This window comes from Homarus americanus, unplaced genomic scaffold, assembly GCF_018991925.1.
Source record: "Homarus americanus isolate GMGI-L3 unplaced genomic scaffold, GMGI_Hamer_2.0 scaffold51972, whole genome shotgun sequence".
Classification (NCBI taxonomy): domain Eukaryota; kingdom Metazoa; phylum Arthropoda; class Malacostraca; order Decapoda; family Nephropidae; genus Homarus; species Homarus americanus.
In genome coordinates, this window is record NW_024720375.1 from 150,838 (window position 1) to 170,017 (window position 19,180).

The 19,180-nt window shown below is 41.2% G+C and overlaps 1 protein-coding gene across 1 annotated transcript; it reads left to right on the forward strand.

Annotated features, from left to right (window-relative positions):
• The first annotated feature begins 6,042 nt into the window (after positions 1–6,042).
• Positions 6,043–6,423, forward strand: LOC121860519. Its single transcript, XM_042357681.1, has one exon. The coding sequence runs from the start codon at positions 6,043–6,045 to the stop codon at positions 6,421–6,423; it is 381 nt and encodes a 126-aa protein (XP_042213615.1).
• Positions 6,424–19,180: the final 12,757 nt, after the last annotated feature.

Here is a 19,180-nt window from a genome sequence, read left to right on the forward strand (position 1 = left end):
CCCACCAACAGAAAAGACTGTCTCTTATAATACTCAAATATTTTCTTATTAAATACAAAAACTGAGACTAACTGAGACCCATGGCAGCTGAGACCCATGGCAGCACATTACACCCAACACCTGTTCTTTTCTCAGTATTAACACCGGTCTCCTCCTCCTTCTTACTGTCAACACGTGTTATGTAATTACCCCCCAGCACTAACAGTTTCCTGGGTGTGTCTGCCTCGCTCGCCTACACATTCTGGACCTTGAGACAAGATGCACCAGGGTTAAGTCTATTTCGTTTATTTACAGAGATGTTCAATGGCCGATGAACTGAGTATTGTCTACCTCGTCTTTATGACTTTAAACTTGTCACAGCACAGAGATGCTTGTGAAGAATATAAAACCCGTGGAAAAGGTTTGGGAAACACACAACCCTATGCACATGCAGAAACCTACATACGGATGCACAAACACACGCATGTGTTGAACAACGTATATACACAGTACTGTATACGCTGTATTTGTATATTTTTTTTCTTTTACGGGTTAGTGAATATCAGTGGATTGCTGTTTTACTCTCTGGTGAAAGCGCAAATAGTTCCCATAGGCCTGACTGCTCGTTAGGGACAGTGTGGATACAACACAGTGTACACTAACCCTTCGGTGCACAAGGAGGCAACATGGCCGGTATACTTGACCGCATTCACTAACCCAAGTAGTAAACTCAGGTACCCAAACACAGCTGGGTGAACTGGGAGCGCCCGGGAATCGAACCACCGACTCCCGGAACAGGAGGCGAGGGTGAGCGTAAACTGGTAGGTGATGGCTGGTGGTGCTCGTTCAGCTCTTCCATAATTCTGCTACACCGCCCCTGACAACATGACTCTCTCGTGCACACAACCACACTTATTAAATGTGGATACACCTCCATCCTGTGTTGGCACCACGTCAACAACTCTCTCTTTCTACTCCAGGAATTATATTTTTTCAACCCTGTTCATTTACAGAATAAATATGTGGTGGTGGACGATATATTTTTCACGTGACAGAGTAAACCTTGTAAGGCAATCTTATTGATGTTAGTTTATTTCACACAATAAACTTCCTTTTACAGTCATTTCCGACAGTAATTACCTGCGATAAAATCTAATAACCTCCGCTATAGTCTCGCTAATAGATCAACTCATATTTTTCTATCGTTATTTCCATTACATAACAATAACATAAATCAAATAACAGATTTTCTTGAAACTTTATTACCTTATGATTAATTACTTTATATTAAACTCAGATGGTAACTTTAAACTCACCATTTCTCTCGATTCTTGTTTCACGGATTATTTATTTTATAATAACATCCAGCAGAGTGAAGTTATCTTTGTGTTATTTTCTTCTCCTCTTGTTATTTATGTTATTTCATCTCAAACCATAAAATTATCATAATAGATAATTTAATCTTTGTGAAATGGAATCCCCGAAAAAGCTTATACCAGACCCGTATAACACACAAAACAAAATCAAATATCATAGCGAGTTTGTGTTTTAGTTGTTATTGCATATACAAATACAACAAAAACAACAACAACGACCTTAATAAGGCTCATAATGCCTCATCATTTGGTAATATATCTAAAAGTTCATTATTCTCAAAACGTAAACATGACAGTGTTGTTTATTTCCTCATTAATCTATAAAATAACGCCTCGCTCTCACGTATTTATTATTATTATTATAGTTATTACAATATTTTTTTTTCTGTTTCCTCTCTACGTTATATTTTATTTTTTACGGACATTAGCTCACCCGGACGAAAATATAATAAAATAATAATATTAATTATCACGATGATAATATTAATAATAGTAACAATAATAAAATTAATAAAAATATATAAATAAATAACAATTATAATAATATAAAATAATGATAATAATAATACAGGCAGAATGTGTTTTAGTGCTACAAAAAAAGAACTATGAACCATACTTTCCGTGGCCTTGGTGAAGACATCATGCAGAGGTCAAAGTTGAAGGGAAAGACATACATATTTAAAGTATCTCTCCTGACCATTGTGTGCTTGACCTTTAGTGTGTTCATTTAGTCATGGCGGGAGGGGCGCATAGACGTGTATGGAGACGGCTAAAACACATGATATGGCTTTAACATATAACTACTACTACTACTACTACTACTACTACCACCGTCCTACAACTGTAACTACCACTATTAACTACTACTACTACTACTACTACTACTACTCATTTTGTCCTGTGTTTAGCTTTTATTTGATAGTTTAGTTAATGAAGAGAAACTCTGCTCTCTCACCCAACAACTATATTTCCATCACTTTATTTTCCATTGGTTATCCGGACAACTTAATCTTCCCCAGCCTCGTTACGTTCAGATTACTCCCCATTAACCCGACTTATTCCACCTATTTCTAAATTGGATCCCATGCCATTGTTTGAGTATAAAATGTTGAGTGTGTATGTGGTGGATATAACGAGAGAGAGAGAGAGAGATATATATATATATATATATATATATATATATATATATATATATATATATATATATATATATATATATATATATATATATATATATATATATATATATATATATTAGGTCCATCACAAAAAAAAACTTTCTTCGTTCCAATTACAATAACAGGAAGATGAGCTCCACTACACCATATCTCTTCCGGGGTCTTAAGTGGTAGGTAAACTCCTCAACTTTTTATCAACAATACGGCCGAACTGATACCATAGAGAGTCGTCTATCTCAAGCAAAAATCACATCGAAACTTCTCTTTCCTGGTAAGTTGACCTTCTTTACTTATTTCAGAAACCCGAGTCAGGGGTCTTATTTGAGGTAGTGGGTCCCGTCACTTCCCGGGTCGTTTGTTGGTCTTGAGTACGATGGATATTGCCCCTGAGTACTATGTTAACTTTTGGAGACCGATGATTTAACCTCTTGAGTACGATGCTTATTGCCCCTGAGTACTATGTTTACTTTTGGAGACCGATGATTTAACCTCTTGAGTACGATGCTTATTGCCCCTGAGTACGGACATGACGCTTAATAATGAGACGACGAGAGAAAAATCAAGTGCAATTCAAAGTGGTCATATAAACGCCAGGATAATGAATATATTTTTACTGTAACTTGTAATCGCTGTAAAAAAAAATATGTAGGCCTATGGCTATTAAGAAAGAGTTAGAAAAGTCTTTATTGATAATTAATTAAACCTTAGAACATCTTATTTCACAACCAAACTGAATAAAAATAATAAAAATAAATAAATAAAAATAATAATAATAATAATAAATAATAATAATAAAAAAATTAAATAAAAATAAAAATAATAATAATAATAATAATAATAATAATAATAATAATAAAGCGACACGATAAAGAAATCCCTAATGAACCCAATGTCACATTCAGCTCAGTAAATTTCGCTTAAATTTATACGTAGTCGGTAAAGAACACACACACACACACACACACAAGAACACGAACACACGCACACGCACACACACGCACACGCACACACACACACACACACGCACACACACACACAGTAATTCCCATTTATTTGGTCCCTCCCCTGACGCTTATATTGGTACAGACGGGTGAGGGTAATGGCTTGGACTACCCCTGTATATTCCTTTAATGCTCGCCACTATTTTCTCTCATATAATTCCTTTGAAATCTTACCGGGAACGCTGTAATAATTTTTCCCGGGACGGACGGACTATCTGTGAGCTGTTCTTCTTGGTGGTTTGTCTCTTACTAGATCCATGTGGGAAGGATTTTCTATATTAATTCCTTCACTATGGGGACGCCACATTGAAGTATTATATTACATTCCTACTACTACGACTACTACTACTATTTGGTTAACGACAGTGGACGGACTAAAGAGTAACGTTAACCCCCACTACTATTACTACTATTTGGTTAACGACAGATGATTTTATTCAGCTCAGTGACGACCCTGTACATAAAGGGTTAGGTCGTTTCAGTGTAAATGTTGATTCTATACTACCTGTTGACCTAAGCTGGCCTGATCTGGCTTAGTTTAGACTGGCCTAATCTAGCTACAGTTACTGTGTGTGTGTGTGTGTGTGTGTGTGTGTGTGTGTGTGTGGTTAAGGGTGAAGATGCTGTCGTTGTTGTTGTTGTTTAGCTGATGGTGTTTCTATCATGTTATTGTTGATGAGTTTATGTTGTTGTTAAGCTTAAGCGAAAATTTACAAGCTAAGGACGAAAAGCTATTAGACGAAGACGAAATGTTATTAACTGGGGACGAAAAGTTATTAGCCAGGGAAGAAAAGTTACTAGGTGAGGACGAAAAGTTACTAGCTAGGGACGAAAAGTTACTGGCCAGGAAAGAAAAGTAACTAGCCAGGGAAGTGAAGTTACTTGATGAAGACGAAAAGTTACTAGCGAGGGACGAAAAGTTACTAGCTAGGGACGAAAAGTTACTGGCCAGGAAAGAAAAGTAACTAGCCAGGGAAGTGAAGTTACTTGATGAAGACGAAAAGTTACTAGCGAGGGACGAAAAGTTACTAGATGAAGACGAATAGTCACTAGCCCGGGCATTCAGGTTAGTTTTGATGTGCACCCAACCCACATTCTCCTGTTATCAGCCCCAGACCCCAACCCCAAGCCCCTAAACCCCATCCCTCAGCCCGACCCCACCCCTGACCCCCAGACTCTCAGCACCTGACCCGAAACCCCACGACCCCATCCTCAGCCCCGGACCCCACCCTGACCCCAGACTCCAGCAACCCGACCCGATCCCCACCCTGACCCCCAGAATCTCAGCACCCCCGACCCGAAACCCCACGACCACCCCTGACTCTCCCAGACTCTCAGCAACCCGACCCAATCCACCCCTGGCCCCCAGAATCTCAGCACCCCGACCCGAAACCCCACGACCACACCCCTGACTCCCAGACTCTCAGCAACCCGACCCAATCCCACCCCTGACCCCCAGAATCTCAGCACCCCGACCCAAAACCCCATCCCCCGACTCCCCGACTCCGGACCCCTAGCTATTCGACTCCTAACCTTGTGACCTTCCGAGTTCCATCTTTTATATTCAATTTCACGAGTATTCATGATTATAATTTGATATATTTCCCCAACATACTCAACCATACAGCAAATATTATACGTCAGTCATATAGAATGAAGAAAATATATTGTATACATTTATATCCTCCATTAAAAGATATATCACTTATAAAAAAAATGTTGTCATGAAACAGACAAGAAAAATATGTCAATTGTCAGTAAAAAATAAAGAGAGGAAAAAATCGTGAGGGGTGGACCAGCACCTCACAGCAAGGGGCGGGGAGGGGGACTCACTGCTCTGCCACTACTTTTTTTTATTCTATTTTATTTGATTTTATTTTTATTTTTATTTTTTTTTTACTCTGACCTACAATCTGTGAGGACGCCATCAGGTTAAACGTTGCCTATTAGGGCTTCCCGGGGGATTGAGGGGAGCGAGGGGAGGCGATTTTCAGGGAGAATCTTGTGCATTATCCCTATATACTAGACCTTGTGCACTAGTCCTTTAAAATCACCAAAGAATGAGTCCATTATCGGGTGTACTTAATCACGGTGGAACAACGTTTGGGTGGACTATCACCTTATTACGGGACAGCCCTCCCCCCACACCTTCACACAACACCACATAATAGCAAGCGAGTTACTGTGGCACCACGTGAGGTCCCTCATGACACCACCTGAGAACGAGTTACTGTGGCACCACGTGAGGTCCCTCATGACAACACCTGAGAACGAGTTACTGTGGCACCACGTGAGGTCCCACGTGAGGTCCCTCATGACAACACCTGAGAACGAGTTACTGTGGCACCACGTGAGGTCCTCATGACACCACCTGAGAATCGAGTTACTGTGGCATCGTGAGGTTCCTCATGACACCACCTGAGAACGAGTTACTGTGGCACCACGTGAGGTTCCTCATGACAATTACCTGAGAACGAGTTACTGTGGCACCACCTCCTGAGGTCCCTCATGACACCACCTGAGAACGAGTTACTGTGGTACCACGTGAGGTCCTTCATGACACCACCTGAGAACGAGTTACTGTGGCACCACGTGAGGTCCTTCATGACACCACCTGAGAACGAGTTACTGTGGCACCACGTAAGGTCCCTCATGACACCACCTGAGAACGAGTTACTGTGGCACCACGTGAGGTCCCTCATGACACCACCTGAGAACGAGTTACTGTGGCACCACGTGAGGTCCCTCATGACACAACCTGAGAACGAGTTACTGTGGCACCACGTGAGGTCCCTCATGACACAACCTGAGAACGAGTTACTGTGGCACCACGTGAGGTCCCTCATGACACAACCTGAGAACGAGTTACTGTGGCACCACGTGACCTGAGAACGAGTTACTGTGGCACCACGTGAGGTCCTCATGACACCACCTGAGAACGAGTTACTGGCTGGCACCACGTGAGGTCCTCATGACACCACCTGAGAACAGGTGCACTGTGGCACCACGTGGGGTCCCTCTTGACACCACCTGAGAACAGGGTGCTGTAGCACCACGTGAGGTCCCTCATGACACCACCTGAGAACGAGTTGCATGGCACCACGTGGTCCCTCATGACACCACACGAGAACAGAGTTACTGTGGCACCACATGGGTCCTCATGACACCACCTGAGAACAGAGTTACTGTGGCACCACGTGAGGTCCCTCATGGCACAACCTGAGAACGAGTTACTGGCGGCACCACGTGAGGTCCCTCATGACACCACCTGAGAACGAGTTACTGTGGCACCACGTGAGGTCCCTCATGACACCACCTGAGAACGAGTTACTGTGGCACCACGTGAGGTCCCTCATGACACAACCTGAGAACGAGTTACTGTGGCACCACGTGAGGTCCCTCATGACACCACCTGAGAACGAGTTACTGTGGCACCACGTGAGGTCCCTCATGACACAACCTGAGAACGAGTTACTGTGGCACCACGTGAGGTCCCTCATGACACCACCTGAGAACGAGTTACTGTGGCACCACGTGAGGTCCCTCATGACACAACCTGTAAGACCAGCCCCGGCCATCTATTGTAAACAATTACTTGTATGTTCACTTCATGTTCCTTTTGGTGATGAAAGCTTCAGTTAAACCAACCACTCCCACATGTCACTATACTACAGTATGTAATAAGTCATTTCTCTCCATTGTATATTGTCATCCTTTTAGCTGCTGTATATTTTTCAATAAACCTTAAATTATTATTATTATTATTATTATTATTACATACACAGAATTTCTTGTGATTCACTCATCTTTACCGCTAACCTAGCCTAATCTAACCTAACGTAATCATTCATCGCTTTTAGCCCGAGAGAGAGAGAGAGAGAGAGAGAGAGAGAGAGAGAGAGGTGGTAGGTGGGTTAAGGGAGTGGGGTGGGCAGTGGGTTTTAGGGAGGGGGAGGAATGGGTTAGGGAATGGGGTCAGGGGTAGGAGGGAGGGAGTGACGTGTACCCGGAAGATACGATAAAATGATGATAATTTATGTTGGAAAAGACTTATGTTCTCTCTCCTGGCTGGTGTTGAGAGAGAGAGAGAGAGAGAGAGAGAGAGAGAGAGAGAGAGAGAGAGAGAGACCTGTACCACAACAGCCGGTCCTGAGTAAAGAAGGCAGGGAAGCGTCGAAAGGACAGTTATCATACAAGTAGGGATGTGATCATTCGAGCAGAATAATTATCGCACAACAAGGTATCGTACTATCGTGGTGACCATCAGTATAGTATACATATTTTACTGTTGCTATCATGGAGGAAACCCCGAGTTATATTGACGAGGAGAGCATATCAGTGTGTAATAATAATAATAATAATAATAATAATAATAATAATAATAAACGGTTTATTAATAGAGTTGCAGCCGGTGGCTGAAAATATACAGACTTACATTTAATTTAGACATAATGATATAATATGCATTGAATACATTTACAGGGCTGTGCAGTACATAAATCAGGAGTTGTTTATTATTTTAACAATAGATGGGATGGTGCTGTTCTTATATCTATCGGTGCGGGCTCTTATGGGCTGAATTTTGTTGTAGTGGCGGACTGCGCGAGTTGGGTGGGGGGCTGCAGGTGGCAGGAGGTGGCGATGGCGAGGGTGGTGCAGTAGTCCACGGCCAAACCTTTCCAGTGCTTGGTGGTGGAGGTCACTGAGGGATGGCATTTCCAGGGTGGAGAGAGCGTTGGTGTAGCCGGAGTATTCTGCGCCGAGCATGATTCTGCAGGCCCTTTTCTGTACCTTCTCTAGCTGACGTTGTTGGGTGGAGTTGAGAGAAGACGACCAGGCTGGTGACGCATACGTTAGTTTGGGGAGAATAAAGGCGTTGTAGATGGTCCTCAGCTCTGGCGTGGGTGTCCCAAGTGACCTAAGTCTTCGTAGCATGTAGAGACGGTACGAGGCTGCCTTGACTGTGTTATTTACATGGGCCTTCCAGTCAAGTTTGTTGTCTATAGTTACACCCAGGAGTTTGGCAGACTGCACCAGCTGGAGAGGATGGGCACCCACTGTGACTGCTGGGGCTTGCACTGGAGTGGTGGCGGTATTGATGTGCATGACTACGGTTTTGGTGTGGTTGATGGTGACCTTGTTCTCCGTAGTCCATGCCTGTAGCCTGTCCAGGGTGCCTTGGAGCGGTGAGTAGTCTGGTGCGGTGTTGTCCACTGAAACCCCCACAGTGCAGTCATCCACGTACTTCCACCTGTGAGGAGTGTGTGTGTGTGTGTGTTAGGTTAAAAAAGGTAATTAGATTAGATTAGATTCGCTTACAACAGGTAGATTAGATGAAGTTAGGTTAGTTTAGGTTAGAATAAGTTAAGTTAGTTTTGCTTAGTTTAGGTTAGAATAGACTTGGTTAGGTTAGGCAAGGTTATGTTAAGTTAGGTTAGGTTAGGTTAGGTTAGGTTAAGTTAGGTTAGGTTAGGTTAGCTTATTCAAGTTTCTCTACCACAGGGGATTGCGTCATGATCATCCTGGGACACGACACACAAACAAACGTATATAAAGGGTCATGTTTACGCTGACTGTGAATACTATAATACTTAGGGTGTTTCCTCATTCCAGGTTCGCGTGTACGGGAAATATATCGCCAACATTCTTCTTGTTTCTTGCGGTACCTCTCATAAATCTTTCTCAGTTTCCTCATCCGTCTCGACCCGTGTCTCCCAGGCCCTCTTTGTCACCCCCCTCCCCACTCCCCCCTCCACCCCCCCTTCCTTACTCTGTGCTCTTCCTCCTCCTCCTCCCCGGGAATAAGAAAAATAGAATTTGCCATCGAGAAAAGTTTCGTCTTGTCATAAATCAGAAAAAAATCCACGAATCCCTCATTAAAAAGACAGAAACTCATACAACGTGAATTTGATCGCCACATAATTCCATTCTTTACGCTAAAATTCCAGGACAAATACAGTTGTAGTAAGCTGGTGTCCCTCAGTTTACAAGGAAGCAGAGGAGGTGGTCGTATTCTGAAAAGTTGTGTCTTGGACAACAGTGGCGGAACACACCTCGTAACTCAGAGTTTTTGAGTAGATTGGTGGCAGGTGTAAACCCTTCCTTCACCACAAGCTTGTTTTTTAATGTCAGGGAGCAGCAACGAAATGTTCCTTATAAAAAATGTAACTCATGGCAATAACAGTACTTGTGAACAAATATATTTACACACACACACACACCCACCCACCCACCCACACCCACCCAGCACCCACACCCACCCACCCACCCACCCCCTACCCACCCAAACACACACACCCACCCACACACACACACACACCCACCCACCCACCCACCCACACCCACACACACACTCACACACACACACACACATCCACCCACCCCACACACCACACCCACCACACCCACCCACCCACCCACCCACCCACACACACACATCAGCTTACAATACAATCACCTCTAGGTTACTAAAACTGAGGCTGGACCCTACTAAGACACATACAATATATAATCTCACAATTAATATTTCTTGACCTCACAGTTCATGACCACTAAGCTCACACAGCTTGATAAGAACGAAACAATACGTCAGAAACTCAGATAAAATACTTTAAAGAGCATCACTTTCCCTGCAACACCTCCCGTCGTCGTTTCAGCCGGCAACAGCGTCCAACTTCGTGAAGAAATTCCCCCCCATCGTCTTGTTGTCTTCATGTAGTTCTTCAGGTGTTGGGGAGTGTGTGGTGGCGTGGAGGTTATGGGGTGGTGGGGTGTGGTGTTGTGGAGGTTGTGGTGGTGTGGTGTGGTGGCGTGGAGGTTGTGGGGTGGTGGGGTGTGGTGTTGTGGAGGTTGTGGTGGTGTGGTGTTGTGGAGGTTGTGGTGGTGTGGTGTGGTGTTGTGGTGGTGGTGGTGAAGAATAAAAAGAGACCCAACAACCCGGTTCTTCCATCGTGAATATTTTAACAACAATCTGAAATTTTGTTATCTGTTAATTAACTCTTCTGTAATGAGTGAAAATTAGGTAATTACTCGTGTTGGTAATTACGAAGGTCTCAGTGTTTGTTGACCGTATATTAAATTAACCTAGAAGCAGTTCCCTTAGGTCATTATATCAAATATAATTTAATATACCAGATTGTTTTAATTATACTGGGTTAAAAAAAAAGGTAATTAAACTGTGATATCTAAATTATTAAAAAAATAAATAAATAATATCTAACTGTGCTGTAATATAATTGGCTCAGTGTTTGCTTATATTCAACCTTGTAAAAAAAAACCCGCCTCCACACGTACAGGGTAGAGAAAGAGTGTACGTTCTCTACTAGTGCTTGTAAGGACACGTAACCATAGAAGGAAAAATACAGACGATACATCAAGTAATATTTTTTCTTCTTCTGCATTATGAAATGAATAACAATAATAAAACTTGGGCTGACCTTCCACAAAAAGAAACATCCATCACAACAGAGTCCCAGTTAAACAAAAAATCGCTGAAGTATAAGAGAAATAGTGGGGAGATTAGACGTCTGCCGTATTTCAAAGTTGAGTCAGACTGAGAACCACTAAATATTTCCACAGTCACACCTGACACACCTGGTCTCTTGTGAACATCTCCAACCCATAAGTTTATAGAATGAAATGATTTTATGTTAGTGAGGCTGAGGGTCGAGTGAGAACTGAAGCAGCAAGCGGTGGGTGACTTTTGCCCGTCCTTGGAGTATAATACTAAATTGGGTGATGGGTGGAGAGGGGTGGGGTGGAAGGTGACAGGGGCTTGGAGGGATAGAGAGAGTAATTTAATTCTTGGATTTTATTTAACAATTCAACTTGACATTTGTAGTGTCTTTGGGTGGAGAAAATATCAGATGAGAGCAATTATACGAGGGTCTTTGGTCGCTACATGACTCGTGTGGTGTTTGGGGTTCGCGGTTCCTACTAATTTGTAAGCATAAGTGTGTCGGTTTTTTCTCATCTACTGTTGATAGATACATGTAGATAGATAGACAAAAAGACAGATAGATAGAAGCATGGATAGATACACAGACAGACAGACAGACAGACAGACAGACAGAGAGAGACACACACACACACACATGAATTCATATCAACTCCTTCCGGTGGACAATAAAGACAAAACAATCTAGTTAAATCAACCACTATTACACAACACTCTATCTCTCCCCTCCTGCTGTTATCGCCAGTCCTTACTCACCTTCACCTCTTCAGTGTTGCCTGCTCGATACTCGTCAATATAACATCAGTAACAGCGGCTTGTGTTTCATCTTACCCCACAATACAAAGATCAAGGCGTGACAGTTTGTCTTTTTTCGTGGATTTTCTCAGTTATAATAATACTATTAATAATAACATAATGACGTGCTGGTTTATATATAAGGATCACCTGAAGATTAGGCACCCTAGAGTATTTCACCTGAAGATTAGGCACCTTAGTTTATTTCACCTGAAGATTAACCTAACCTAACCCCCCAAAGTTAGGTTACGTTAATCATCAGGTGAGATCAGCTGGAGGTGATCCAGATGTAAACATGAGTCTCTAACATTGGTAGAAAAAGAAAAAAAATGCTTATTGCTGTAGATTCCCTCTGGAGAAGTTAGCTATTCAACAAACTTTGGTATTCTCAGCCAACAAAAGTTATACTGTTGGGAGTGACGACCTGTTACTAAACTTCGTGCAGGTAAAGTTAAGAGTAACAGAAAGGATTCATCGTCGTGGCTTTAAAGATATAACACCCAAGTTAGTTCTTCAATCAAATAGTAGAAATCCTGTATACCTGCCGATTCCTCCGCTTAGTCACAGGTGTAATGAAATAAATAAATACATTGATTTAAAGGAAGTATTAATGTATTTAAATTCGGGTCTAATTTTGACGTTTGTTGTTGGCTCAGGTCACTAAACTACATGGTGAGTCCTGTCTGTATTTATCTGTATGAGTGTGTCGTCAGCATTCATTCCTGCAGAACGAGAAAGGCTTCAGTGAACAAACAAACGCACCATAATCAACCATAACAACCCTATGTTTCAGTTAAAATGTATGTATGTATGTATGTATGTATGGATGTATGTATGTCCGCAGCTTTATACTCGAGGGACTGTGTAAATACATCCTCAGTGCTACATTTACCGGCTTTGAATTATTAATGCCAAAATCACTACTCCCGTATCGTCACACTGCTGCACAACAACCCCTTCTCTCTGTGGCTGACTATACTATACATAATCTTGTCTTTTAAGGGACGGTCGGGGAGCAGGAGGAAGAAACTGTAAATACCAATACGATTCAATACTTCCGACTTTAACGTAACATTTACCTTGATATGTGATAGCTCAAGGGTGAAGTTTTAATCACTCAATTACGTAACCCGGAATTACCAAAAACTTTGTTGCCTCAAAAGTTGGGTAATTTAGACACGAGATAAATAATCCATCGTGAATATACTTGGGAGCTATTTGTAAGGTATATTGGTTTATTGAACATACGACTAACCAAGAAAAGTAGTTATGTTTTTCTTTGTGTGATCAGAGACTTGGCGGGAAGTTTGATTGAAGTTACTGTAAAATTGACGATATTTACCCAGCCAATCTGCTTACAGGTGAACAAAAATTCAAACAAAATACTTAAGAAAATAAATATATGAGCAGAGAGAGAGAGAGAGAGAGAGAGAGAGAGAGAGAGAGAGAGAGAGAGAGAGAGAGAGAGACTATCAAGTTTCATTCCCAAATTGATGTGTATTAATGCCGCCAAATACGAGCTTGTAATGTAAGCTATAGATTAATTCACCAATTAAACAAAACACGTTGCTTAATTGTCAATTATTGAAATATCGGCCTTTGTTCACTCTGCCCGGTATGATAAATGATTTCGTCCTGATTAGGGGATTTTAAAACACAATTTTTTTTATATAATACAGAAAAAACATATATTAGCAAATAAAAATTTACTGTTATGATTCGTCGATGCATCAGAACCATAAACATCTAGTGGTGTTGACTTTGATGTGAGGATAGTGTGTTTATTTTATCAGGGTAATCCGGAACAAAAACACACACACACACACACACACACACACACACACACACACACACACACACACACACACACACACACACACACACACACACACGTGAACGAATACGATTCCTTTATCCCCCTCTGGAGACAGCGGGAACAGTGTATCAGAGAGCATAATGTTCCCTCAACACAAACGGTGTTTTTCCTGCCCTCATCAACCTGTTTCGAACATTGAGTCTTAATGCCCGAGAACTCTGCAGAGATTGAATATATATATAAATCGGTACTTAGAATACGTGGATGTTAATAATTTAATCGCCTTTCCCAACATTAGGGACTGAAAGGTTAAACCCACTGGACTGTCATAGTCTGCCACTATCATTTTGAGTTTGTAACCTGAATAAAATGAGTAGACCATGTTATTTGGAACACACGCACACGCACACACACCTTTATAGTCTGAGATGCTGATATAAACAAGTCACTTTTCATCGTGTCTGGTGTTGGGTGATATCATCCATACTCGCCTTTTATACATGGAAATAATGGTTCGATCCCACCTTGGTCTACAGTATATAAATATTGTTAAGATTCGCCTCTTTTGGTGCTTGTCAGGAACAGTGGGTCATGGTCATGTTCATTTGTTACACGTGTCTTCCCATACTGGGAGCCATGAGTTCCCTCTACCTTCATAGACGACGAACGTCCCTGCTGTTCCGTACACTTTATCTACCATGTTCTAGTACACCGCTATAACATGTAGACTGGTGAGGTGTTTTGGTGGTAATAAATTACTGTCTAGGCTAAACCATTAGGAGAGAATGGATTGTATCATTTATGGACTGTAAATAATAAATGTCAATTGCAAATGCAATTTGTTTTGTTTATAACAGAATTAAGTATTTTTACTGACAATATCTATTAACCTCGAGTGAAAATGATATTAGACTGTTGATGTGCAGAGTTGAGGAGGGTGACTGTTGCAGTTTTGTTTGACCGCCAAGTACTGTATATTGATATTTACAAAATACGACCTGTACGGGAGCCACCATGATGTAGCGTTATACTGGATAAAGCCAGGTTGTGTCACCCGAGTCCACACTCTACTGTACTATACCTCCTTGGTGGGTACTGTGGCGTAGGTCACACTCTACCTGTTGCCATACATGAAGGAATTTGGTATATAAATGTATAAAAAGATTACACATTATAAGACGCTGTAACAGTATCGTGAGTCTTCACCGCGGCGCCTGGAGGACAATGTGTCGCGGGGTCCACCGTCATGATTCTATTAAAGCACCCGTCTCCTCCTCCTCATCCTCAAGAGGATGTCTCTAAAGTACCAGATGTTCTCAGTGACCTCCACCACCAAGCACTGGAAAGGTTTGGCCGTGGATTACTGCACCACCCTCGCCATCGCCACCTCCTGCCACCTGCAGCCCCACCCAACTCGCGCAGTCCGCCACTACAACAAAATTCAGCCCATAAGAGCCCGCACCGATAGATATAAGAACAGCACCATCCCATCCATTGTTAAAATAATAAATAACTCCTGATTTATATACTGCACAGCCCTGTAAATGTATTCAAGGATATTATATCATTATGTCTAAATTAAATGTAAGTCTGTATATTTTCAGCCACTGGCTGCAACCTATTAATAAACCGTATATTATTTATTATTATTATGACACACACACAGAGGTTCTCCCTGTGATGAAGACGTATTTAGTAATCGAGCTTCCAAAGCTCATAATGACCTACCTTATAAATGCCACTTTTGGGGAATATAATAATATCTAGGAAAAATAAACTGATTAAAATGATCAAGGAAGTCGAGTGCGAAAGGAACCAAGGAGGGAGAGACAGAAGGATGCGTTATTAGATGGATGAAGGACTACTACACACCCGGTAATAGAAATATTACTGAAAAGAATTAAAAGAAGTTAAAAGAAAACAATGTAAAACCAACACGAACTTCAACTTGACAAATATAGAATCAAAAGTGACTGCCATAGAGAGAAGAAACACTTCCCTTCATTGTGTTACCATGATAGATAAGAAGACCTCTAATATATTTTCACTTAAAGAGAAAACGAGTCTCAAAAGCGAGAGAAAGTTGTCGGGGCGGAACTGTTGAGACATGAAGGAGACAGAAGAGTAAACTTGAGATTTATGGATGGAAACACAAGAAAGAAGGAGGATACTGTAGATACAAATCTGTGAGGTTATTACATGAAGACCTCCACACCTAACATTAAGTCCGTCTCAGTTTTAAGCCACCATACTGTTATACTTTCACTGGATTTACACAGCGGGTTCTTGTGTGGGCCAAGTGTACAATAGCAGCATCTATGTACTGAGGGAGTGGACGAGACAGCCGTACGAGAGACGCCTCCTTCACGGCACAAGGGCAGCGACCAGGTGTATAGTGTCGTGGTTATTTAATTGCACTTGACACTAAACACTTGGAGAGACTCACAGTAACGTGAATATCAGCTTGGGAATTAAAGTTACATTAAAGACATAAGGTTATTTAAAACAAGACATTCTCGATGCCCGACAGACTTGCTCTTCAGTTGTGAATAAGAGTAATGTCTTATTCCAGCCTGCCGTATGTGTACACGTCACAGTGGCAATTAACTTCCGAAGTGAAGGTTGTCAAAGTGAGCGTCCAGATTCAACTTTAAATCCTCGTATTAAACACAACTAGAAAATAAACCGACATACAGGAAACTTGTGAATCTGCTTCGAATATTTTGATTATACTGTTCAAATACCTTCATAGTCACGAATTTGTGGGAAGTAAGCTTTTATAAGAGCAATATATACGCGGACTACAATATAGTCATCAAACAACACCAGGAATTGAACCTGGGACATCTGCTTGAGACCACAAGAAAAGGTACCCTTGGCTTTGTTAAAAGGGTTAATAGTGTCGCTCCCTGTTCCGAAGCAGATGTCCTAGGTTCGATTCCTAACAAGTGAGGCACTGTAAACAGTATATTCCATGTTCATAATTCTTGGCACAATATTGGGTCAAGAAAGATTTAACCGGATAACATTAAACTGCAAAGTACACAGTTAACGACATTCAGCTTATATCTTAATTATTGACACCTGGTGATGTCAAATAACTACCCAAAACTTTGTATTAAACTACATCTGCATAAATATATATTGTATATAAATCGGAAGCTATGAAGTTTCAGAGCAGGTCATCTAACACGACTAATTAAACAATCTCTGACACGTAGGGTTCAGGAGGCGAGATTTTGAAGAATAGAATAATTGTAAGTTTTGGTCGCCCCCGCACTGGTCACATCCGAGCCTCTCACATCAATATTCCATCCCTGATCCAGCCGCCACATCATCAATAAAGGTCTCGCCTGCAGCAGACCACAGGAGCCCCAGGACCTGTTTTAATGATGGTCAGGAGTGAAATACTGTGTCACGATCAACAAGCACGAGGAAGGTGGTGCTGATACTACTACTACTACTACTTTTTAACTGAATATGGCCTCCAATCTCCCCTAACTATTACTACTAAACAATAAGAAAGAAATAATCAGACAGTGAGATACCATTGTGAAACATAGAGGAAAAAATCATGACCTCCCAGCAAGTGACTCCAGTAAGAGAGACTGACCAGAAGAGAGTCACTTGGTCTTCCATGGTTATTTCGCGTCACAGTATACATGATGTTGACTACTTAGTAATAACAGTTGCTCATTGCAGCGTTAATGAGGGTTTTAGAGGCGTTAGTTAATAGATGGTGTCGTTTAATAGATCCCTTCCTTTTCTGTGTGTAGTTTTATAGAAGGTAATACTAAAATAAACATATAATTACCTTCAAATAATATCGCTTTAGTTGAATAGTGTCCAAGATTAATATGCAATGTATTTATAAAGTCCGTGTGAACTTATAATAAAATATATATAGGCAATAAGGAACACAAGAGGAAAATATTGTGAATTTGAAAAAAAAAAGGCGTTGCTGAGAGGTTATATATGGCAAGGGCTGTTGTATGGGTCAGAAGCGTGAACACTTTCAGAGGTTGGAGGCCTTTGAGAAGGAGTATTATAAGAAGTTAAAAATAAGTTACACTGACAGAAAAGCAAATAAAAAAGTACTAAGACTGACAAAAACTTCAAGAGAAACACGTGTTATCGATTTATAAAAGTACAAATTCTCAACATTTTAGTACAATAACTGCATACATTTTTTGTTTTCAACATAACCATTATTTTATACCAATAGTGGTGTCCCACAGGGTTCTGTTATTTCACCTACTCTCTTCCTTCTTTTTATCAATGATTTACTTCACACTACGACTAATTCTATCCATTCTTACGCTGATGATTCTACTCTTCACTCTTCTTCAAATTTTTCCCTTCCTCCTAATTTTCAAACTAGATCTGTTTCTAGAGCTGATGCCATTTCATCTATCAATGCGGATCTGTGCAGCATCTCCGAATGGGGAGGTAGAAACTTGGTTATATTCAATAGTAATAAAACACAGTATTTACCAATTACACTTTCCAGAATAGAAGATCTCCCACCAATCACATTTCAGGACGCTATCACTCTGCCAAATTCTAAAATAGATATACTAGGCCTCACCTTTTCCTGTAATATGTCATGGAAGCCACACATCCACAACATTGCTAAAGCTGCCTCCCGAAAACTAGGAATGCTGTACAGATGCCGTAGCTACTTCACTCCTGAGCAGTTACTTCAAATTTATAAGTGATTCATTCGTCCTAACTTGGAGTATCAAAGGCATTTCGTCTTATCAACTCTCCTCCTTTAGTTCATAATCTCTTCCCTTTCTCTTCGCCGCAATGTTGCTTCACTCTCTCTCTTTTACAGGTACATTAACGCACAATGTTCGGTGGATTTGGCATCCTGTGTACCGCCGGCAAGGCCGTGGGCTCGTAACACTAGTCTTGCCCGCGGTGGCCATCGTTTGTGTGTGGATGTCGATTACACTAGAATAACCCGTTACAGTACCTCCTTCTTTCCTCACACAGCCAAACTGTGGAATGCTCTGCCTTCTTCTGTGTTTCCATACTCTTACAATCTCACTTTAAAAAGCTGGTTTTCCGGCATCTTCGTGGTGTAGATTAATATGGCCTTTTTCTCTTATATTTTTAATTTATTTTTACTCTAATTTTTTCGCCCCCTAGGCCCCGTTGTGGGTCGATGACGTGTGGCCGGGTGGGCTATTCCCCGTAAAAAAAAAAAAAAAAAATTGTTGTCCTTAAAATTCGACTTCCATCACCCCGGAAAATTTAGAAAATAATTAATCAGTGTTTCTCAAAATGTCACCACAGAATCGTGAGTAAAATGGAATATTTAATCATATCCAACAGATAAATGATAATTGATGCGAGAGATCCGTTTATTGCCTTGTCAAATATTCATTCTCAGCTATGGGAATCATAAGAACATTTTGTGATTTTTTATAAAGTTGATTGAGTTTAGTTCCCAAGGCATTTACATTATTTTCAGTAACATTAAGAGAAAGATCAGGTTTGTGTTGTTATTACCCGCAGCGGACACCTAGTAGTGGAAGTAATAAGTCCAATTTCAGTCTGTCTGTCTTCCTCTC

Excerpts from the sequence above, each read along its gene's own strand:
- LOC121860519 (XM_042357681.1), top strand. The coding sequence starts at position 6,043 with ATGACACCACCTGAGAACGAGTTACTGTGGTACCACGTGAGGTCCTTC.